Source organism: Zootoca vivipara, chromosome 10, assembly GCF_965207765.1.
Source record: "Zootoca vivipara chromosome 10, rZooViv2.hap1.1, whole genome shotgun sequence".
Taxonomy (NCBI): Eukaryota; Metazoa; Chordata; class Lepidosauria; order Squamata; family Lacertidae; genus Zootoca; species Zootoca vivipara.
In genome coordinates, this window is record NC_142593.1 from 3648533 (window position 1) to 3673257 (window position 24725).

Genomic DNA, 24725 nt, shown 5'->3' on the forward strand with positions numbered 1-24725 from the left:
CTGCCCTGCCTGGCATTGCTCTGAGGGGTCAGGACCTGATGCAATGGGCCACAACCGCCGTCCACCCCAGGACTGGTTAAGCAACCATTTCCTTCCTCAGTCTTTACATCAACAGTGTTGTGGGGTTTTTTAATGTAATGGTTACGCTCCCAATGGAGCGTATTAAAAACTGTTTATTATGATGATTACAATTATTTCAGCATACATATAGATAGATTCATCATGCGAAAGGCTGGACTGGATGAATCCCAAACCGGAATTAAGATTGCTGGAAAAAATATCAACAACCTCAGATATGCTGATGACACAACCTTGATGGCAGAAAGTGCGGAGGAATTAAAGAACCTTTTAATGAGGGTGAAAGAGGAGAGTGCAAAATATGGTCTGAAGCTCAACATAAAAAAAAACTAAGATCATGGCCACTGGTCCCATCACCTCCTGGCAAGTAGAAGGGGAGGAAATGGAGGCAGTGAGAGATTTTACTTTCTTGGGTTCCATGATCACTACAGATGGTGACAGCAGTCATGAAATTAAAAGACACCTGCTTCTTGGGAGAAAAGCGATGACAAACCTAGACAGCATCTTAAAAAGCAGAGAATCACCTTGCTGACAAAGGTCCGTATAGTTAAAGCTATGGTTTTCCCAGTAGTGATGTATGGAAGTGAGAGCTGGACCATAAAGAAGGCTGATCGCCGAAGAATTGATGCTTTTGAATTCTGGTGCCAGAGGAGACTCTTGAGAGTCCCATGGACTGCAAGAAGATCAAACCTATCCATTCTTAAGGAAATCAGCCCTGAGTGCTCACTGGAAGCACAGATCTTGAAGCTGAGGCTCCAGTACTTTGGCCACCTCATGAGAAGAGAAGACTCCCTGGAAAAGACCCTGATGTTGGGAAAGATGGAGGGAACAGGGAGAAGGGGACGACAGAGGACGAGATGGTTGGACAGTGTTCTCGAAGCTACCAACATGAGTCTGACCAAACTGCAGGAGGCAGTGGAAGACAGGAGTGCCTGGCGTGCTCTGGTCCATGGGGTCATGAAGAGTCGGACACGAGTAAACGACTAAACAACAACAACATAGATAAATAATGAAATGTCCCAACCTAACCCAGAAGCTGATGTTTAGACAATACATGCATAATTATAGCCAAATGACATCTTATGCCAAACTACTATTTCTACAGCAGGTTAAACAGTTAAAGTTCACTAAAGAGTTTTATAATGTGAGGAGAGTCCTCTGTTTCCTTTTTTTTAGCTATGCATTCAATTGCAAATAAGTCCTTGTGCTTCAGGCCTTGTGTGGATAGGATTGCAGTCATAGAGTCCCATAGGCTGTGTCAGGGATGAGCCAGAGGTTTCAAGTTTCCCAGATGGAGGGTGAGACTTAGTGTTGGAGGAAGAAGGAGGTGTGCCCGAGGGGGAGAAGGAGGAGAGAGTTATTGAAGTCAGTCTAGAGGAACAGACAGGGAGGGATATAAAGCCAGGGAGCTCACGGGACCAACAAGGGTTAAGTTCCAGTTCAGAATGGGGGGGGGGGTTAAGCCAGCTCTCCGGAAGTGTGTAGAGAAGAGAGGAGTGGGAGAATTCACCATTTTCTGGCTTGCTGGAAGGGTAAACACAGACCTCAGCAGAGATCTGAACTGAGTGACTCTGATGAATGATCATTATGTGCTAATGACCGGTTGTAAATACTGTAAATAAAGGCTATAAAAACCGTCAGGAGACTCTCATGATGATTGTGTGAAGAGAGGAAGCCCGTCAGCCCTGACAGGCTGCATAATATATTATTGGAGAGAAGATGACCTGACACCTCAAGATCTAAGGCCATATGGTGCACAAGCCATGTCTACTGTGAACGCTTTCTTAAAGCTTTCAGCTCACCCCAAAGAGCCTTTTCTAATTCTCTGATTATTTACAGCATATTCTGTTGCTTGATCTTTTTTTATTCTTTGCTTCTTTCTTTAGGGGCTTTTTCACCATAGATGGGGCCTGCAGAGAGTGCGACAGACCTTGTAATACGTGTGAAGGAAATGCCACCAGATGTCTGTCCTGTGAAAGTCCTTTTCTCCTAGAACAAACAGAATGTAAACTTGCCTGCTCAGAGAAGCACTTTGCTGATGATGGCATTTGTAGAGATTGCCCTGAGATGTGTCAGGAATGCATTATCAAGAGCTCATGTAAAGGTACTGCAGAAAATCAGCAGTATGGCACTGACCCAGGTCGTTAAATGAATGCCTATTTAGAAATGCGGGGGGGGGGGGTATGTTTAATGGCTGTTTTGTGTTCTTCCATTTTGGTGTTTTGAGACAAAACCAAAAGCATGGGGAAAATGTGCCGGGGAAAATAGATTGGTGCTTACTGAGGTCTGGCATATTTCTGCCCTGTAGACTTTGCAGTACATTCTGATCTAGAATCTCCCTGGCCAGCTCTTCCTAGCTAGCATATCAATGTGGGGTCCACCCAAGAGCCAAGCGGCTTGTGTAAATTTGGTGCCTCACATTAATACTGCAAAGACTTTTACAAAAAACATGCAGATATGACTAGAGTTTTGGATTGTGCCACTCTGATATAGTCGGAAAGGAAATCGCTGTATTCTGATTAGGGATGGGTGAGCCTGTCGAGTTAAGCGGCAAATAGCAGGAAGAGAAGAGCTCTTGTTGAGACATGGCTGTGGCAAGGGTTTTTTGTTTTGTTGCAATGCAGCCAACAAAATGTAGAACAAGGGAAAGGAAGAGTTCATAGCACATTCAAGAGCACACTGTGATATTTTGTATTCTTTTGCATATCCTGATATATTCTCCTCTTTCTCAAAAGTGTGCCTTCCACCATTTCACCTGCACAACGGGAATTGTTTGCGTTCTTGCCCTCCTGACTTCTTTGCTGACTCCAACCGCTGTTTCCCCTGCCATAAAGACTGCAAAAAATGTGATGGGCCAGATTCCAATGACTGCACCGATTGCTCCTTTTATCTATACAATGGTGAATGTTTTTCAAATTGTCCAGATGGCACTTACTATGAAGAAGAGACTGACATCTGTAAAGGTATGTTTTTCAATTCAGAGGCAAAGGTCAGAAATCATTTTTATCAGTATTGATGCAACAAAATAACTAATTAAAGACTTATTTGTCCCACCCCACCCCACACATACACACATACTTCTTATGTGCAAGTTTACCCCAGAGGTGGGGATTGCTTGCCCCCCGGTAGTGTCCAATTTGGTCCCTAAAGCTATTTTCCCCAAACCACAACCACCTATCTTATCAGCTGGTGTCAATTCTGTGTTGGTTGTGGGTGCCTGTCTCAGTACAGTGCCCACCCAATGCAGTGGGAATAAATGGTACACCATGCATTCCATGGAAAAGACAGATATGGATGCAGAAATAGTTGCAATTAGAGACATAGGAAAAGCTAGAGATGGACAATTAATTGTATAAATAGACTAGAAGGAGCCAGATAGCCACCTGGGACTTGTAAGAGCCTTGAACAAAGAGTTGTGATTCATCACATTTCAGACTGCGACAGGACATGTCAGACCTGTTCTTCTTCCACTGACTGCCTTACCTGTGCAGAAGGTCTGTTGATGACTACTTCAGGCCTGTGTGAGATGCCCCAAGGCTGCTCCAGCACTGAGTTCTATGATGGATACACCAAAGCATGCAGCCCTTGTCACAGGAAGTGTTTGGAGTGTACAGGCCCTGCCGAAGATCAGTGTTTCAGCTGTCCCCAAGATACGCTTCTTCTCAGTAAGCATTGCCCTTTTCCCAAGGTTGTATCCTTCTTTGTCGTCTTCTGTATTTAAGTTCTTTTGTGAATGACTCAAATCACTTAAACACAAAAGTAAGCAACTTGCACGGAGCTGTCTAATCAATTCAAGGAGACTGGGAAACATGCGAAGTGGGCAGGTGCTCGGGATCAGATCATGAGAGTCTCAAACGTTCTGCTGATGGGAATATTCCAGTAGATTTTTATCTAGGGCAGGGGTTCCCAACAAAATTTTCTCGAGGACCCCTCATCGAGCCGCTATTGTGACAAGGACCCCCATTAATTCCTAATCCTAAAATTAAAAAGTGAGAGCCAAATTAAGAGCCTTTTTATATTTTATATTTATGCGTTTTTTACAGTTACAACAGAGTACTCCATCAGTATACAGTTAGTTTTAATTTTCAGTTCTTAATGAGATGAGTTAAATGTGTCCTTTGAGTCCATTATTTCTGAAATATTAGGTTCCAAACTTGAAACTTTCACTCTGAAATCCGACCACATGTCGAGCCGATTCCTATATTTGTTTTTCATGAAACACATGGAAGAAAATGCTTGCTCACACCGATATGTGGTTGCAAATGGAAGGATCTTTTTCATTGCCTTATCTCCAAGTTTCTTGTAGTCCTTGCGGCATACAGCAGAACTACTGCCTCTATCTAATTCTAATTTTGCGCTAGACTCTGCTCATGCAGGAAGCGGCCAAAACAAAAAATCTGTTATCATACGAAATATATTTAATATATTTTTTATTCTAATAGGATCTTGAGGACCCCTCTGGCATAGCTCGCGGACCCCTGGGGGTCCCCGGACCACCTGTTGGGAACCACTGATCTAGGGAACTGACCTTTCCAAACCACTTACTCTTTGCACCTTAACACCAGCTTCCACTGACATTCACGTGATAGTGCCTGGCAACTCAGCCATAGGATTTCCATAACCTTTTTCTGAGTTACAAGTGAAAATGAGAAAGAATTGATTTTTGAAAGACTCTTTCAGCATCCCCAAGCTCAGTTGAGTTGATGTTTCTCATTGCAGTGCAAAACGGGGATGCTGCCTGTCTGTAATTTGGTGCTGTTCTCTCTGCAGATGGAACCTGTGTTGAAGTCTGTCCAGATGGATATTATATGGACAGGGATGAAGGCCAATGCCACACTTGCCACAGGACTTGTGAGACTTGCCATGGGAAGCACAGCAGACAGTGCCTGTCCTGCCCACCAGGCTGGTACAAGCAAGAAAAGGGATGTGTATCAATTTGTACAACTGGGTAAGACATTAGGTCTCAAGTTAAAAAGCTCTATTGGATAGGAGAAGGGGACGACAGAGGACGAGATGGTTGGACAGTGTTCTTAAAGCTACTAACATGAGTTTGACCAAACTGCGGGAGACAATGGAAGACAGGGGTACCTGGCGTGCTCTGGTCCATGGGGTCATGAAGAGTCGGACACGACTAAATGACTAAACAACAACAAATTGGATAGGAGCTATGCTAAACTGTAACATAATTTCCCTAGAATTGAGGAGTGTAGCCTAAGGATGTATTGGCATACTGAATCTAAATGATCTTTAATGTTCCTAATTAACACCCAAGTGGAAAGGGGAAGATATTTTTATCAATATTTACTAATGTTGCAACTCCCCGAAAAGAAGGTTTAGTTTATAAGCTGGAACTCTTTCAGAACTGCTGGCTGTAGCATAACAGTTAATGCCAAGATAGTAAGACTAAATTTATTACCCATCCTTGCCAAAATGATCAAGGTGTGTGGCAATAATACCAAACACACACTCCCTTTTTCTTTTGCAAGAAGAAGAAGTTTTGTTAGAACTTCATGGCTATTACAAAGCACAAACACCCAGCATCTGTTAACAATTCAGATTTTCAAAATGCAAAGAGAATCAAGAGACATTACCCTTCTCTAGAATCCTTGTGTGCTTTGTTTGTCTGTTTCAGGTACTATGCAAACAATTCTACTGGCTCTTGTGAGAGGTGTCACAAAAGTTGCAAGAAGTGTATGGGACCAGAATCTACAGACTGTCTGTCCTGCGATAAAGATTTATTCCTGCTGCACTCCAAAAATGAATGTCACATTTCCTGTCCTGAAAATTACTATGCTGATCGTGATGCAGGCAGCTGTGAGCGGTGCCATCCAACCTGCCGTACTTGCAGTGGTAAGATACCACCCTATATGCTTCTGCATTCACAAATTCTTTTCCTTCTTTGCTGCCTTCACTGCCACTAGGTAGGCTCAATGATGAGCCCTCACCTGTATTCTATTGCATCTGACTGGAGTTTTCTTCCACTTGCATTTGATATGTCTCCCAGCTTGTTTCCTCGCCCTAAGCTCTGAGGTATACCTAACAGGCTCTACGAAGCAGGAGAGGGAGCTCAGGAATGATAGTGTCAACAGAGGTCAGGTGGGGCTTCACCAGAAAATTCCCCAGAGCCATCTGGAAACCCATTGGATCCATCAGCAACCAAGGGTGGACCATCTTAGTAGGTCCCTCGTAGGTCCCCTGCCTCTGCAGAGGGGGAAAGGTGCTGAAAGCCTAAATCTCAACAGGAAGTGATCTGACCACCACAAAGGACTGATGTCAAGTTCCTCCACTTTCAGATCACCCTCTTCCTGCCTAGTTAAGAAAACAAGGTTCAGAGTGTGGCCTGTCACATGGGCCGATGACATGCTGGGACAGCCCCATGGTCATTGTGGCAACCATTAAGTCCTCAGCCACCCCAGGACCAGTTGCCTCGGCAATGTCGGCATGGAAGTTGAAGCACCCCAAAAGTAGCAGTCTGGGGGTCCTCAACACTGCCTCTGAGACCAGCTCTGTCAGCTCAGGCAGCGAGACTGCTGAGCCGTGAGATGAGTGGTAAAGCAGCAGAATCCCTAATGTGTCCTGATTGCCCAAAGCCAGGAACACACACACTAGATTCCCCTGCAAGTGGACAGAGAGCCTGGAGAGAGGGGGGATATTTCTATGGCGCACAGCAACTCCCCCCTCCCTGGCCTCAGGCCTACCCTGATAATAGTACCCAGACAGGTACAGCTGAGTGAGACCAACTTGATGCTGCTCACCCTCCCAGGTTTCAGTGATACAGGTCAGACTGGCCTCTTCACCCACAATCAGATCATGGATTAGGGGAGTCTTTCTCGGAGCTAACCTGGCATTCTGCAGCTGCAGACCCAAGGGCTGGCTGATAAGACAACCACAATTCCCCAGGCTGGAGGACGGGCTGGCACACGGCACAATCACTAACTGCCTGTGTCGTGTTCCCCTTATGCATCCTGTCCAACCTCCCACATCACTGAGTTACTAACACTGGTGGCACATCATTGCCATGATATAACCCCTATCAAAAATAGATGTAATTATGGAGGGGGAGGGGGGGTGTCTGAAACTGATATTGTAATAGTTGAATGATAGTTGTAATAGTTGTAATAGTTGAATGATTTAACTGAAGCCTAGACAAGATACCTCTAGAATGGTTTTTGTTTCAAAATCAGCTTAAGCTTTTAGGGATCAAACACTGCAACCTGCTTATTTTACTCTATTTACTTCGTTAATTAAATGAAAAACCACTGGTCTTCAACTGGTGAGTCAGGACACACTACTGTGTTGCTGCCTGATCTAAGGTGGGTTACAAGAGGAGCACCAACTTACAAAATAAGATGAAACGAGCTCCCAGTTATCTGTTTGGCCTAAAGGACCCCAAAGACTGAAGACTACTGAACTACAAGTTGGGTGATTTTCTATTACTTACCTTTTAAAAATGATTTTATTTGTTGTTTTAAGGGAAAGGACCACTCTTCTGCACATCCTGTGTATGGAGTTACCATTTCGCTGCTGGAATCTGCAACTCAGAATGCTTGCTAGGAAAATACAAAGCCTCAGAGGTACTTCATACACCAACCAAGAAAGAAAGAAAGACAGACACAGACACAGACACACACAGAAACACACACACACACACACACACACACACACCTTCATTGGCATTGTTACATTAAACTAGTGATTCTGAAACATTTCACCAAGCGATCCATAGATTAACTTCCCGTTCTCTCCTTGTTACAAATTATTACCAGCACCCATTGCGCTGTCATATTTTTTCCTACTTGCTTATTCTCATATATGAAGCAACTAATGGAAGGGCAAGATTAGATTTAAGAACAGACTGCAGACTTGTAATACAGATAAAATGACTTGCTGCATCAATGGTTCTTCTAGTCCAGCATCCTGTTCTCACAGTGGCCAACCAGATGCCAGTGAGAATCCCCCAAGCAGGACCTGCCTGCAAAAGGGCTCTTTCTAACTTGGTATACTCAGGAGGTAGAACAGGTTTATATCAATCAGATAAATTTATTCCTTTCTACTCTAAGGATGCTCTCAGGCTGTCGGGGGGGGGGGTGTCCAATCACATCCCAGAAAATTCATGTCTCACAATTATAGTGGATTGGGAGGTCCTGTGCAACAAACCTTCCCCAGAAAAATCAGACTTTTGTGATAATGAAAGTGAGTGGGAAATGTGCTAAAATTGCTTTGAAGCAATCAGGATGAATGCTCACTAATAATGTCACCTGGAAAATATCTGAGTATGACTTGGTTGGCTATCTGCAACCCACTGTGAGAAGACCATGGTTAAGGTAGACAGAAGCACGACAAGGAGATCTTTGTGTCACTAACAATCAGAACTTGCTAGCCAAATCTTTGCTTTAGGATGCTGGAAAAAATATCAGTTGGTAGAGCGTGAGATTCTTAATGTCAGGGTTATGGGACTGAGCCCCATGTTGGGCAAAAGGATTCCTGCATTGCAGGGTCCCTGCCAGCTCTGTGATTCTGTGATAACAAATAAGAACAGTTTTCTCTAGCCTGATCCCATGGTCCAGCTTCCCAAGGTTATCAGTGGCCCTGATCCAGCTACATGCAACACACGCATGTAAATAAGCTTCTGCACAGGTACATACATACATACATACATACATACATACATACATAATTTTATTTGTATGCTGCCTTGTCACAGTTCAAACCATGCTCAAAGCAGCTTACAACAAGAAAAAATACAAAACTACAATGTAACAAAAGTAGTAATCAGGGCTGTCTTAAGTGTACTGGGCGCCATGGCACAATGATCCCTCCAGCGCCCCTTGCGCTCCACCGGGCAGGCCCAGGCGCAGGGGGCAGTCGGAGGGCACGGCGCGACAGGCAGGGAGGCTGCCACCTGCTCGGCTGAAGCGAGACAGCAGCAGCGGCATGCGAATGAGGTGCTGCGGAGCATTGTGGGGCAGTGCTGTCTGTGCTCGCTGTGACTTGAAGGAGTGTGGGCGGAAGGTAGCCCAGGTCCAAGTGCAGGTTTCCCTCGACGGAGGCAGCTCCGCTGCCGCTGCTGCCGCCTCGCTTCAGCCACCGCTGCCAGGAAAGGAGCGGGGTGAGGCGGAGATGCGGGCGGCTCCATGTGCCTCCTTGATGCGGCCCCTGGCGCACCGTACCAGTCAGCCCAATGGGAAGGACGGCCCTGGTAGTAATAAACAATAAACATTAAAAAATACACAACCAAACTGAACCATTTCACATAAATCACAAGTTCTAAAATAAAGATACAAAAAACAGCAGCAACAACACCCACCCCAAAAAAGAACCCCAAACAACACCCCAACCCAAGTGTCTGTTCAGCAGCTTCACCTTTGTAGCTGGAGTCAGTCAGGGCTCTGCTCTTCCAAGCCAGATGGGAAAAGGCAGATAAGGCAGGTCTTGCAGGACTCACAGCCAAGATGGCGTTGCAAGGAATAAGGAATTGGATAAAGAACTGGACAAATAAGTACAGTGTGCATGATTCCCTAGCCCAGGCATCCCCAAACTGCGGCCCTCCAGATGTTTTGGCCTACAACTCCCATGATCCCTAGCTAACAGGACCAGTGGTTGGGGAAGATGGGAATTGTAGTCCAAAACATCTGGAGGGCCGAAGTTTGGGGATGCCTGCCCTAGCCCATGCAACAGGCAGAACTACACACATGCACATTTTTTAAAGGTGAAATATTAGCTGGATGTAGTCCTCCCTGCTCCTCCTTCCTAGCTAAACAGCTTTATCGGCAGGATTCTGGCTTTTTTAAAAGGGCTATATAGGAAAGCCACCTGGCCTGGTGCATGCACACTTTTTTGTTTGGGACCAGACAGTTTCATATTGTATGGTAGGTTTCATCTTATAGAGTCAAAGTCCAAGTTTCTTCCTGTGTTTCTGACTTCAAGGAGCACCCAGCAAGATGTGAAAAATGCCATGAGACTTGCATGCAGTGTAAGGGACCTGGCCCCTTCAACTGTACAGAATGCCATCTTAACATGGAGTTCTACCTGGATGAAAATCGTTGTGTGCCATGCTGTAAGAGTTCTGAACTTGGGCAAACTCAGGAGTGCTGTGACTGCAGTAAAATGCGAGGTAATAATGAGCAGAAGGGGTTGATGGGAAATGTTTGATGGTCTTGTGCACAGTAGCTTCTTCTTCTCTTCCTTCCCCCTCCCCCTCCTGTATCCAAGTCCTGTGAAGAATTGCAGTCTGAAATTAAATCAGCAGACTGCAGTGGTAAAACCCAGACATAAGTTTAACCACCTTAGTGGTGTAACTTTTACACGGATTCGTCATAACACAATACTCCTGTGCCCTACTAGTTCTCTTTGTTAAGGGACAAAGCTTTTGTCTCAGAGGATTAGCAGCAGACACTACAAATGCACCTCAAAATTTCCTCTGGTGTTTTATCATTGGGAATTCACCTGCAGATTCTCTAGTGTCATTTGTTCCTAACTAACTGTGCAATCCTAACTACGGTATATCTACATAAAATTAAGTCCTATTGATTTCATTGGGGCTTACTCCCAAGTAAGCAGGGTTACAACTGTAACCAAAGCTAGTATTGGCAGTGGTGGCCTTGTGTGAGTGTGTAGAGAAAAATTCATGTTTATATCTTTGTGTGCATGAACAAACCAGCTGTTAGTGATGAATTCAAAACTGGATGGAAAAGGTTTTTCATCTATATATATAAAAATGTAAACTGGGGATGTGTATTTGTCTCCAATGTTCAACGAAACCGCTTGACCGATTGTGTTCAAATTTGGACACAAAGTCAAATGTGACTACGAGAGCAAGCCCTTACCGTTTTCAAAGACAAATGTCACACATGGGCCACGTAAAAACCCCAAAACCCCATGTTCAAGAACTCAAAACTCACCCTAAAGTGCATGCTGGGAAATAGAAGCCAGAATCAGGAGACCTTGCACAACAGCGGCCTCTAGTGGCGGCTACACTGGTACTGCAGGTAGGAAAGCTTCCCTCTCCACATCAGCTTGGCTTGGCTTTGCAGACTAGGCCGAGTTGAGGTTTGCAGACTAGGCCGAGTTGAGGTTTGCAGACTAGGCCAAATAGAGGTGGGGGCTCCCCTGGGTGGGGGTGGGGGAGGAGGGGGTGGGAAAGGTCATGGATCGGGACAGGGTAGGGCCAATCACAGTGATGAGCTGGGGGTGGGGGGAGGAGTCTGAAGGGGGAGTCTGAGGGCCCATTTAACAGACTAAGACACAGCAACGCATGGCTGGGCCAGCTAGTCCTTATTCTAAAATTTGTTTCCACTTTTAAAAACGTGCATGCATGCATGCATGCATGCGTGCTTGTTTGTAAATGTGTGTGTGTGTGTGTATATATATGAAGGCTTTGTTTTTCAGATGAATGTATATTACGCATCGCAAACTTGCCAGAGGGAGCGAAAGGCAAAGCTGCAGCTTTGGTTGTTGCCATACTCATTTTGTTGCTCCTTGCCATTGGAGCTCTTGTTTTCATATGGAGAAGATCACGGGCCAAGCCTAAGCCAGTAAACCAAGGTGGATATGAAAAGCTGGGAGATAATGCAAAGGCACTTTCCTCTCTCAAAAGTAACCACTACCAGGGCACCAGTTATTATGAAGACCAAGTTATTGAATACAAGGACCGGGATGAAGATGATGATGATGATGACGACGACGATATTGTTTATATGGGCCAAGATGGCACAGTCTATCGCAAATTTAAATATGGACTTCTAGAGGATGATGAAGTAGATGAACTGGAGTATGATGATGAAAGTTACTCCTTTAGATAACCTTTAGTTAGATTATGTGTCACTTTGTCTTTCCTGCACACTCAGAATCTCACCTGAATGGTACAGCCAGCCATTTACAATAGATATATTTGTGACTATTGTATGTGACTGTGGGTGGATGTGGAATCCTTACTGCTCTGAAGGAGGAGATGGCATTCAGCTTATCAAGTAATTATATGTATACTATCCTAAATTAGCACCTTGTTAAATGGCTATCTATAGCCACGCAGAAATTTTTCAAATATAGTTTGGATATAATATAATTGCTTCCTCCTGTTCTCTTATTATTATATTATATTGTCTATAGGGCTCATGACACATTTCTAGTACACAAAACACTCTAAGCATGGAACAAAATGACATGGTGTCTTCTTAGTTCGACATATCTTTATTCACTCCACTGTTAGTCTACTTATATTGTGTGACACAATGCTAAAAAGAGTTACAAGGGTTCAGAGCACCATATACAACTGGCAGACTGGCAACCCCATTCACACACAATGGAATTTCACCTAAAGAACCCGAGCAGCAGAATCCCTGGTCAAAGGCTTCCATGTGCCCAACAAGGCTTCCTTCCCTTCTCTGCCTGTGTGCCCCATTGTCCCCTGAAATTCCCTGTCGTGGTCGGGAGAATACCCAGAACATTGGGGAAGGAGGAATCATTCCATCTGGCAAGCTGATACGCTTGTGCAGATGGAACATTCAACATAGCACAACATCGAATTCCATCCAATAAATATGCATGGTCCAATGCAATATAAGGCTCGGCTTTGCCCACCCATAGCCTGTGTTCTTTGTTTTCACTGTTTTGTTGGGAATATTGGGGTATAGATAATGCAGCCCCTACATAACCGTGGCCATGACTTGATATGGCCCCAACAGACATGACAGGAACACCCATTCCTCTCCTTCCTGCTGCTTCCTGAGCCCTCCGGTCTGCTCCAGGAGGCCCCCCCCAACCCTCCGGGGCAGTGGAGGAGAGGAGGGAAGCCTTACTTGTGGGTGTCACTCTATGGTTCTATCTTTGGGGTTATTCTACATGTGGCAAAAGTCATCCCATTCATCCAGCTATGTTATAAATGTAAAAGAAACAGGTCAGGCAAAAGTTCCAATTCATACATGCATGTTGCTAATTTGATGGCTAGTGGCACTAATCTGCAGCACAGGCAAAGCTTCCAGGTCACTTCCTGCTATTTCACTTTTAATTGAGATGAAGTAGAATACATTCATCTGGGAGTCATCAAGCAATTACAGATTGCACAAGTATGTTAATCATGCCATTAGCCCCAAATATCTTACCAATCTGTTAAATTATGTACTGTTATTAAGAGAGATGTATTTATATTTAAATAGTTAACCATACTGGAATGAGCTTTCATGATATTACTTGCTGCGGTGGATTATAGTTTGCACTGAAATTCATTTTGTGATAGATTTATCTCTCTCTAGTCTGCATTTTCAGGGTATATTACCACCAAATTTATTAGGTCTCTCAGCTTTTTAATGTTTCCTAGTATGCATTAAAGTGCATTTCTCATGGAAGTCACTGCAAATACCATTCTGTGTAAACGTTCATTTTTATTTATTAAATTTGTACAATGTCCTTCATTCGTAGATCTCTGGGTGGTTCACAACATAAAAATACAAGATAAAAAAACACAAAATAGATAATAAACACAAGAACAAAATTAAAACACAAACCACAAACACATTTAAACGGGCATCAGCATACCCTCCAACATTTCTCTGATGAAAATAGGGATGTCCCATTCCATAAAGATAATCTTTATACCCCACACATCCTACTGGGTTGCCCCAGCCACTCTGGGCAGCTTCCAACATATTAAAAAAAACATAATAATACATTAAACATTTAGAAAAAAAAACTCCTTCCCTATACAGGATTGCCTTCAAATGGCTTGGGGTCAGATAACTCCATACCCTCCAACATTTCTCCAATGAAAATAGAGACATTCTAAGTCTAAGGAAAAGTAGAACATTCCAGGATCAAATCAGAAATCAGGATGGCTTCTTTAAATCAGGGACACCCCTGGAAAGTAGGGATACTTGGAGATTCTGCACCAGCCAAAGGGCCTGGCTGAAGAGGAACATTTTCGCCTGGCACCTGAAGGTGTAGGCACCAGCCAAATCTTCCACGAATGGGGAGCCACTGCAGAAAAGGCCTGTTCTTGTATTGCTGCCCTCTGGGCCTCTTGTGGAGGAGCCACACGAAGAAGTGCCTCTGTTGATGATTGCAGGGTCCAGGGAGGGAAGAGGTATTGTGGTCTTGAGCCATTTAAGTCAAAACCAGCACTTTGAATTGGGCCTGGAAACTAATTGGTAGCCAGTGCAGTCGGACCAGGATTGGCATACCGTGTTTCTCCAAAAAATAAGCCATACCCCGAAAATAAGCCATAGTGATAGGCAGTTTAACCTTGTAGGTTAAACTGTACCATACTTAATAATAATAAAAAAGACATCCCCTGAAAATAAGCCACCCTGTTGTTGTTTTTGAGGAAAAATAAATATAAGACGGTGTCTTATTTTTGGAGAAACACGGTAATATACTCAACCCATCTTGCCCCTGTGATCAACCAGGCTGTGATCAACCAGGAAGTTTCCAAAGCATCTTCAAAGGCAGCCCTACATATAATGTGTTGCAGTTACCTAACCTGGAGGTTTCTGCCCATGTCCACCACAAATGGAACAAAGCTAACGTTACAAGAATTTCTAAACTTTTTTTTTTGCATAATTCTTGAAACACTCTGATATTGGAAATTATGTATTTGATTGTTTCCCAGGCTACAGACTGGCACATTTCATCGGGGGGGGGGGGGGAATCCTATAAATTGGACAAAAAGTACTGTCTTTTGGTTCCCTAAAAGATTGTGCAGAAGTGTTTTTTTTAATGGCACTTAAATGCAAGGGAATTAATCTTTCCACTTCTCTTATTAGTTGTATGGCTCATGATGATAGGAAGAGGAAGGCCTAATATTGCACCAAAACATACGGTAAATTAAATGAATGGAATGCAAAAACAAAACAGTATCATCAAGGAATGTAAGGTTTGTTCATTTGTAATTCAAGCACTAAACCTGTCATGCCTATGACAACAGATTAAAAAAATATTTATACAGAAGTATGCTGATTAGATAGTATTGTAAGCATTACACAGTTCAACTAAAAACATTTGTGTATTCTGATACTAAAACTGGAAGGAAGGAAAAGAACCCATATTTACATTTTATTTTGCACTGAAAGAATGCAGGACGCAGACTTGCAGGACAGAGATTAATCGAGTCCCTCACTCTGTGTCAGAATTCTCTTTTTATTTCTTAATGCTTAGATTACAGTATATATATATGACTATGGGGTTGGATCCAGACTTTGTATTCAGAAAAAATCCTCAATTGCCTTGCTGACAATTTCATTTTCCAGAAGGTGGAAGAAACAACACAACAAGAGGATCATCTATCTTAGACCTGCTCCTCATCAACATGGAGGAACGGATTGACAAAGTGGAAGTCCTGGGAACCTTGGGAGGAAGTTATCATGTCCTTCTGCATTTCATGATACAGAGGAAAGGGAAAGCTGAGTGTAGACAGGCACTCTGGAAGGCCAATTTCTAAAAGCTTAACGAGCTACTGGGGGAGATCCCATGACCAGAAATACTCTGGGAGAAGGGAGTCCAAGATGGATGGGAGTTTCTTAAAGGCGAAATATTGAAGTCCCAAATACCAACAAGAAACAAGAGGGGGGGCATCTAAGGAAGCTGGTGTAGTTGCATATGGAGCTTACAGGTGAGCTAAGATTTAAGAAGGGTGAGATTTAAGATTTAAGAAGGGTGAGCTAAGATGTAAGAAATGGAAGAAAGGGAAAATCACAAAGTAGCCAACAGTTGCAGGGTGAAGGTCAGGCTGGCAGAATGAGCTCAGGCTTACAAGACAGGTTAAAAATAGTTTTAAAGGTTTATTCAGCTATGTTCAAAGCAAGAGGAAGAGCAAACAAGTGGTAGGTCCATTGTGTGGAGACGATAGCTACAGTGGTGCCTCGCTTTACGAATGCCTCGCACAACGAAAAACTCGCTAGACGAAAGAGTTTTGCGTTGCGAGAGGCATTCGTAAGACGACAAAATTTTCTATGACTGCCGCTTCATCTTACGAAGCACAGCCATAGAAAGTGGCAAAGGAAGATCAGCTGTCAGCGTGGGAAGCAGGTGGGAGGCGGCGGCGGGAGAAGCTCTTCCGCCGCCTCTCGCCGTGCACAGCTGGCACGGAGCGCAACTTCGGAGGTCTCCGAAGCTGCACTCCATGTCAAGGGAGGCAGGCAAGCTTCTCCCCCCCCACCGCCTTGCACCCAACCGGCATCGGACGGGGCTTCGGAGACCTTCTCCGAAGCCCCATTGCATGCTGCCGCCAGTCCCCCCAGAGCCCATAGGAACACATTGATTTTCAATGCATTCCTATGGGAAACTGGGACTTGCTAGACGAAAAATTCGTTACACGAATTGACCCATGGAACGAATTAATTTCGTCTAGCTGTATTTGGTGACAAAGAGAAGGTGGAACTACTCAACACCTACTTTGCCTCTGGTCTTCACTCAAAAGGAAAGTGATGCCCAACCTGGTGATAACAGGATAAATGATGTAAAGAGGAACCTGCAGCCCAAGATAGGAAGAGAGGAGGAGGTAAGGGAATACCTACCTACCAGTACTTTAAACAGGAGATATGATAGCCATCTTCCAATATCTCAAGGGCTGTCACATGGAAGGTGGAGCAAGTCTGTTTTCTCCTGCTCTGGAGTGTAGGACCTGAACCAATGGCTTCAAGTTACAAGAAATGAGTTTCCAACTAAACATCAGAAAGAACTTTCTGATGGCAAGAGCTGTTTGACAGTGGAATTTCCCTTTCTTGGAGGATTTAAAGCTGAGCTTGGGTGGCCATCTATCCTGGATGTTTTAGTTGAGATTCCTGCATTGCGGGGGGTTGGACTAGGTTACTTTTGGGGTTCCTTTCTGCGACACCCTCCTTGTAAATAGCTTTAAGTAATCATTACTATTTCTAAGCAGACAATTAAAAAAATGGCTTATTCAAACAAATAGTTTACTGCAGAATATAATTGATATTCGTTTTTAAAAATAATGACTTTGAACTATGCCGCCCTTACTAGTCCTACTCTTTCCTATGAATGGCTATTGGGAAACGTTTCCTTTTTGGCTTGCTGTAAAAGCTGCTGAATGGCAGATACAGGAAGATGACCAGGACTAGGGAAGAGTAAAATTAACCCGTGCAATTATCAAATCACTTGAGTTTTCTTACACTCTAAATGAGTTGTAGGCTATGAAGTGCACCAGGTATGTACAGGCTGTGGCCTCAGTGAGTATTTGTGAGAAAAATGAGGCTGTGGCCTCAGTGAGTATTTTACTCATGTTTGGAGACACAGTCAGAGTACAGCAGGGCCATCTTGGCTGGCTCTGTTTTGCGTGTGCCAGGAGCAATGGAGAGCGTGTTCTCCAGGCGTGCACAGTGTGTAGGTGTGCTGCTCAGTTGCTGGCCTCGTGGTGGAAGAAGTCAGCCTTTGGAAAGTCATAAAGTGTAAGTAGTGGCTGGGGGGGGGGAGAGAGAATAGGTGTGGGGTGGGCTTGTGGGCACACCTGTGTCTCCACCACTTCTTTTTATCCCCTCCCCCTTTGTGTGTGCATGCAACTGAGTCTGTGGTCTCCTGCCTTGTGCTCACTCTGACATTATTGGGCTTCATAGTCAGAATTGTGTTTTAATTCCCAAAGCGCCTATCCTAATGAAATGTGCTGAATATTTGGACCATAGCCTTGTTGCCAACTATACTTTGTACTTGTTAGTGAAGGATGAAGTGGAGCATACTTTTTAATCAGTTTTGTAAATATTTGACAGAATCTGTAGTACCAAAGCAAATAATCTCTCATTGCTCAATTAAAGCAGGTCAGGAGCAGTACACATTTTACACATACTGTGTTTCCCTGAAAATAAGACACCGTCTTATATTTATTTTTCCTCAAGAAGACACCCTATGGCTTATTTTCAGGGGATGTCTTATTTTTAAAAAATTATGCATCCAACCTCGCCTCTTCCTTGGCGCCCTCCAGAACTGTGCCTATCACTATGTATTATTTTCGCGGTATGGCTTATATTGCACAAATGCGTAGAAATCATGCTACGGCTTATTTTATGGGTACCGTATCTTCCGGCGTATAAGACAACTGGGCGTATAAGACGACCACCAACTTTTCCAGTTAAAATATAGAGTTTGGGATATACTCGCTGTATAAGAAATACGACCCAGCGTATAAGACGACCCCCGACTTTTGAGCAGATTTTCCTGGGTTAAAAAGTAGTCTTATACGCAGGAATATACAGTATGTCTTATTTTCAGGGAAACAGGGTAATAGCATAAAACATTCACTATAAACATTGACATAAATTGTGAAGTAAACAATACCAAATTTCCATGTATGAGACGCCTCCATGTATAAGACAACCCCTATTTTTTTTGAACCCCAAATCGGGCCAGAGCCTGAGCCCAGGCTTCCCGCACCAGAGCCTGAACCCCTGTGCATTCACCATGTGTGTATAAGATGACCCCCAATTTTTGACCAAAAATATTTAGCAGAAAAACATGGTCCTATACACGGAAAAATATGGTAGTTAGTGCAAACTGTTACCCCAGTGTAATGCATGTGAAGTGCCAGATGTGGACAAACTAGTCATGTTATTCTGTATTCTTTGTACATCAAGTATGACAAACTGAATAGTTACATATACACATTTCCATACTTTTATTTGTTGAAATGAGTAGAAAAATAAAACCCTTAATAAAATTACAGTGGTAAATTTTAAATGAATCATCTTAAATACAGGTATATAAAAAGATAGAATTCAATAAATGATTTCATACACGCATGTATTTTTATCTGGCCTGAACAATGAACATTTTTCCTGTTCATACTTTATAGTGCAGTTTTTCCACAAAATTAAAGTACTCTGTGACTACATTCTCTTCATTCAAATGCTCAAGACTCATAAACCCTTCCAGAAGGCACTCATTTCTAAAGACAACCCAAATGGCAAACAATCATAGGTAGCAACATTATCAAGTCCTCAGATTGTTAAGCTTACATTATCACCTGTCAGATAGTATGCTTACTTCCAACTGCTAACATTTAAAGTATTGTGGGGTAAGATTCCACAAACCTATTTTCCAGAAGTAATAGTTCAGCTTGACATGGCATGGCGCCTCCTTTTCCTCTCCTGAGCCAGAGAGGGGATTTTTCCCATGTGGCACTACAGAACGTTGTAGTAGGAAAAAATGGCTTTTTCTGGCTCTAAAATCCCAGACAAAGTCCACCTAATTTTGTGCTGCTCAACCCTGAAGCTGGAAGAAGCAGAAACATGCTGCTACAGGCCTGCTAACTGCATGCTAGAACATACACATTACACAGAGAACTTGCAAGTCCGTGGTATGCACAAATCATGAATATCTAATATATTAAAAATGCAGAAAGCCTAATTGTTGGGACATGGGCGGCACGAAGAATAGTGGACATATTATTAAAAACTGTTAGTATTCATCTATCTTTTACTGCAACTTAATGGACCCAAATTAGTTATAGCCATTCATTTCAATGGGTGTACTTTGTGTAAAAGTTAGTTGAAGAAAACCAGAATATTTAAACTTAGCTACATCACTCAGATATGGATATTGGGACATTTCAACAATGACAAAAGGAGACTAGAGGTTTCTTTGCAAATCAACACAATGGGAAAATTCCGAAATATATAAGCACTTTTCCCACAAAAAAATAGATACAATAAACACATAGGAGGCATCAAGATCACAATGACAAGCCCTGCATTTATTTCCAACCTGTCTGGAAAAAGTATGATCTTCAAGTGCACGTTCAGTTTGCATACTCATTTGTATATCTTCAATACATATGCATAGCAGGGCTTCCCGCTGCAATTTCACTGCCAACAAACATGTTTACACATTTAACCATGTGAAAACTGCTATGTATTTAGCTCCCTACAATTAAATTGCATTATTCTTAATTTAGGCTCTTTCTGGGACAGCACAAATGCCCAAAGGTTTACATTCCAACACATTTTTTCTAAGCAGTCTAACGTTTCATTGTAGGACTTTGGTCATGTTTAACATAAAAGGCTTCAAAAAATTTGAAGTATACTATGTGTACTTCTAAAAGAAGGTTTTACATAGAATCAGAATTAGACACAATTCTGTTATCAATTAGGTTTCTGCAAAAGCTAAACGTTGCTTAGGCCAATCCCCCTTGCTTTCCACCATATGTGTATCACTAAAGTTGTAGGCAAGTCATATATTACGCAAGTCATAAATCAAAGCTATACCATATTTAATCTATAACCAGGCAATGTAGCTAATCAGTGCTTATGCACAAACATTTCACCAAGAGGCAACCGCCAAATTTATATAGCAGCAAAGCAAGCCCCATACATCTTCTAAGTAAGGTATATTCATCACTGAAAACTCAATTTATTTTAGAATCCATTTTGTAAAAGTTAAGTTGTGCATATATATATGGTGAGACAAAGACTGAAATGTGTTTTTGCTATTTAAAAGTTTCTGATTTATCTGGTTTCAAATGCTTCTCTGGAAACCAGGGTCTTTGCACCCTATTTGAGAAGCAAGTACAGCAGACAAACTTCATTATAAATATATCCTGAAATGTAACTAGTTTCCCCCTGGATGCAACCCATTTTTAATTATGTAACAAATAAAAACCAAGTATCCAAAAGAGAAGTTTACAGTACTTTACCATTGGATTCCCCTCACTACAAGAGCTTCTGGCATGATTGCTTTGACCTTTAAAATAAGAAAATGATGCTCACTTAAAGATTAGCTAACCATCATTAAAAACATTTACAAATTACCTGTCAACATTAAGAAAACTGTTTCTGACCTTGGATGACCTAGTAATAGTAATAGTGTTACATTGCTCTGGGTAACTTGCCATTTTTTCCTAACTTGCCATTATAATATGTAGACTAATAAGTTACTTTTGCCTAACTATTTTAATTCAATACCAATACAAGCAGAACTCCTAAATCACAGGAATACTGGTTACAGTTTTTTTTCTCTAAAGGACAGCCACTAAAATTAGTGCAATATACAGTGAAAATTAAGGAATGGCATCAGTCAATGACCATTAGCTATGTTGCTAACAGTAGCAGTGTGGAAGAAGTTGTCTTCTTTTAATTTCTGGTGTTCTGGCAAGTCTAGTTTTTTCTTAGCTTCTTCAATGTCGTCTTGAATAGCTGCTATTAGTGCATCTGTATAAAATGAAAAGAAGTTGATACCATTTCACAGACTACTTCTGAATTAAAGATTCATAAAACATTCTTAAAAGCCTTCTTCAAAAGTATCAAAGGTACTTTATCACAGATAAGGGGCAGACTCAATATTGGTTCAAACACAGCAAGCAAACCAGTTTGGCATTACATCCATATTGGATGAGCTAGTGTCTCAAGGCACATGATGCAGCAACCTTGCTAAGCTAAGCAGATCTGGTCTTTGCTTTGATGACGAACATCCAAGAACCTTAGTACATCCCCTAAGTTGGACTGAACCCAGACAAAATATAAAGAATTAAACCCCAAACCGGAAACTACAACTGACTCAATGTTTTAAAGTATGGTTTGCACAATCTGTAGCTTGCAAAAGAGAAAGGCATGATTTGGTATTACATTTCTCTGTTTTGTGCCAAATTGAGATTTACCAGTCCGGTACTGTAGTATCATACATCTAAGTAAATGTAATTTTATATTCTGTTCCCACCTATCCTCCAAGAAATGTACACCATATTGAGAGTAAATACATTTCCTATTAAGACGGTTGCCTTTATATAACCCTGTGTTATAAAATGCATTGGCAGTACACAGGGAGAACATACAAGGGCATACAAACAATACAAAACTGGATCCTGGAAATGTCTAGTTAGCTGGAGAAAGTGGGGGGGGGGGGTGTGGCGACATGTATCTTGATATAGGAAACTCCAAAAACAGGTTTTTTTTATCTCACTCAAAAAAGAAGCTACTAAATAATAATAGTTGATGTCTGGGCAGCTTGACAAAGGGACGTCTAGCTTGTCACAGGTGCCATTACCATGAGAAGGAAAAAGAGAACAAGGGAGGCAGTCAAAGGCAACATTGGGGCTGCCATAGTTAGACTGTGCCCCCCCAATCTTGGGTCCCTCAAGAGAGTGTTGGTATATTAGTACAGTAAATAATTAAAGTAAATAAATGAATGAATGAATGAATGAATACTGCTATAGCTACACTGACAGTGTTTACAAAAGGTACTCAGGACTTACCTAAAGAACTGAAGTTTTTTTCTGGTCTTATGTATCCAACAATAATTATGCTAAGTATTTCTCCGTAGAAGTCTCCTGCAAAGGTGTGGATGATGTGTGTTTCCTAGAACAACAGTTTCGTAATTTAATATATAGGCTTGATTGAGAATTTAGCAATCCTAATGGCCAGATATTAAATATACTATAGAAGGCAGAGTACAGTTTTCACACTTTAAAAACAAACAAAAAACCCTTTCTAGGTGTTACGCATTTAACAATGCAGTGGAATAGAGGCAGAAACCCTTTAAGGTTGCTAGTCTTTTGCATCTGTTCCTGTTGCACTTTCACAACAGTTTGCTGCTACTAACTTTCCCCCACCATTTTATTACTACCTACTCTTCTAATATTAGCCTTTCACTTGAAATCAGTTTGAAATAGCAACTGTGTATCTCCTTCAGTTCAGGGAGGACTTCCTCATGAGCTTACACAGCTTCCAGCCAAACTAGTTCTGATGAAGCACATAACAGAATGTGTAAGTGCAGGCATACACCTGGGTTCTTGGAGAATTTAAAAGTAACTACCATTGATCTCAGGATAAGAAACATTCTGCCACAGCCAATACATGTATCCCAATTTCAGTTTAAAGTGTTAAATATCAGTATTTGATCTGTCATCAAGGATCAGAAATAAGAAATGTATTTGAAAGCACAAAAGATAAATGCTCTTATTATTAAAAAGGAAAACTCTTTAATTGTGATCTTAGCAGTATGCAGACCTTAATGCTTTCAGATCAGCTCTGACATTATCAATGAATATTCTCAGGAGCTGTTCCAACTGAAAGTACATTGGCTTTCTCATAAGCTAGATAAAATATAATATTCTTACCACCGATTTCTTAACATTCTTGTAATATGGATTCCAGCCTATGCTTGCAACCATTTTATGCACATCTCCATTTCCAACACAAGCCCAGCCATAGTATATGCCAGTAGAGATATCAGATGGGAAGCTATCAACCACTTCCTCAGAAAAGTTAGCTGAAAAATTTAAATGAACAATTACATTAAAATGTTTCATAAACGATAGGAAAAGGACAATGCCTCAAGTTAGTTCAGTTAGCTTGGTATTCCTATTTAGATGGAACATGATTAGAATCCAGATCAAGGTTGGGTTCTGATTGTCCTAGTTTTAGCCAGTGTTTTAAATCAATTCTTTATCAAGTCATGGTTTGCAAAACAATTGTGTATAGTAATTGGTTGCTGGGGGGGGGGGGAATAACACAACGGCTATACTGTTATACTGCACAACACAATAACCCAAAAACCTCTAGTACTTCTATTTCTTTGGAGATGCAAAACCACTAAGCAAGGTAACTTATTTTAAGACAAGGGCCACAATCCTCCACAAAATTTTCAAGACTGTAGGTTAAGACCTGACGGTGAACTTTGTGCAGAGTGGTTAGTGCATCAAATTAAAACTGTGAGCCGGTTTCGTTATCAGATTCTCTCTCCTTACAAAATCCTGGTTAAACAGGTCGCGGATATTTTCCAAGTTTGGTTTCAAGTCTGGGACACATCGCTTGCAAGGACTGTGGTCATTTGAAGCTTTGAAGCTGCGGCAGAATCCGCGTTTGGTGGCCGGCTGTTTTGACTGCAGAGAACGAAACCGAAACCCGCCACCCGGAGCCCGGCCTGGCCCGGCCCCCTCCCTCCCCCCTCCCTGCGGGAAGAGGCCCCGAGCGGGCGCCGCCGTGCTCACCTGTGGGGATGCCCAGCTCCTTGGAGCCCCGGCCGAAGCCGCGCACCACCTCGCCGCGGCAGAAATACGGCAGGCTCTTCATGGCGCCCGCGAGCCGAGCGAAGCCCCGCGCGGCCACGGAGGCGGCCAGATCCGGCTCCCACGGCAGCGGGTGGGCGGTGAGCGCCGCGGTCGGAAGGACTTTCCGCGGCGAGGAGAGCGGGGACCCGAGGCGACGAAGGAGGCAGGCAGGCAGACGCACGCACGCATGCGCAGCCCACTCCGGCCGCAAGCTCCGCCCGGAATGCACGCGGCGGCCAACGAACACCCGCCGGTGCCGGTACGGAAGAGGCGGGGCCTCGCGCTGCGTCACAGGAGGCAGTGGCGAAACTCCGCTGGAAAGTTCCAGCTCTCGCGGCCAACAACGCCTCGAACCCGCCCACTGGTGGGCGGAGCCACCGCTCTTCTCGATCCGTTTCTGTAGGGAGGAGCTACGGCAGGAGCGGCGCCTCTGCGCCTGCGCGGAGGCGAAGCTGCCTCGTAGGCTAGCGGGGCTCGCTTCGTCTGCATTCGCGGGCACGTGTCAACCCGAGTAGTGATCGCAATCCCCTTCCGCCACAGTAAATGCTTATGTATTAAATGCTTTATTATTCTGCTTCTCTTTGTTTTCCTTTGGAAGAGAAAAGGAAGGAGCCCTGGAACTGCCTTTCTCCTCCTCGGGAGCTGCAGCCCTCGCCCCTCCTCTCTG

The 24725-nt window shown here is 43.0% G+C and overlaps 2 protein-coding genes across 4 annotated transcripts in view; one reads left to right on the forward strand and one right to left on the reverse strand.

Annotated features, from left to right (window-relative positions):
• The window catches only part of PCSK5 (proprotein convertase subtilisin/kexin type 5), a 226986-nt gene extending 213504 nt beyond the window's left edge, over window positions 1–13482 (forward strand). For all 3 annotated transcript variants that reach the window (XM_060280059.2, XM_035099988.3, XM_088652943.1), the window contains 8 exons: window positions 1965–2182; window positions 2814–3041; window positions 3513–3743; window positions 4849–5026; window positions 5711–5928; window positions 7552–7652; window positions 10006–10192; window positions 11467–13482. In XM_060280059.2, coding sequence (XP_060136042.2) covers window positions 1965–2182; window positions 2814–3041; window positions 3513–3743; window positions 4849–5026; window positions 5711–5928; window positions 7552–7652; window positions 10006–10192; window positions 11467–11879 — 1774 coding nt within the window. In that variant the 3' untranslated portion in view covers window positions 11880–13482. The remainder of the gene's footprint in view (window positions 1–1964; window positions 2183–2813; window positions 3042–3512; window positions 3744–4848; window positions 5027–5710; window positions 5929–7551; window positions 7653–10005; window positions 10193–11466) is intronic.
• Window positions 13483–18676: 5194 nt separating this feature from the next.
• Window positions 18677–24227, reverse strand: RFK (riboflavin kinase). The gene is made up of 4 exons (XM_035100187.3): window positions 23999–24227; window positions 23126–23277; window positions 22262–22364; window positions 18677–21221 (listed from the first exon to the last, which is right to left on the reverse strand). Exons 1-4 carry the CDS (start codon window positions 24078–24080, stop codon window positions 21088–21090), a joined length of 471 nt encoding a protein of 156 aa, XP_034956078.1. The 5' UTR covers window positions 24081–24227; the 3' UTR covers window positions 18677–21087.
• Window positions 24228–24725: the final 498 nt, after the last annotated feature.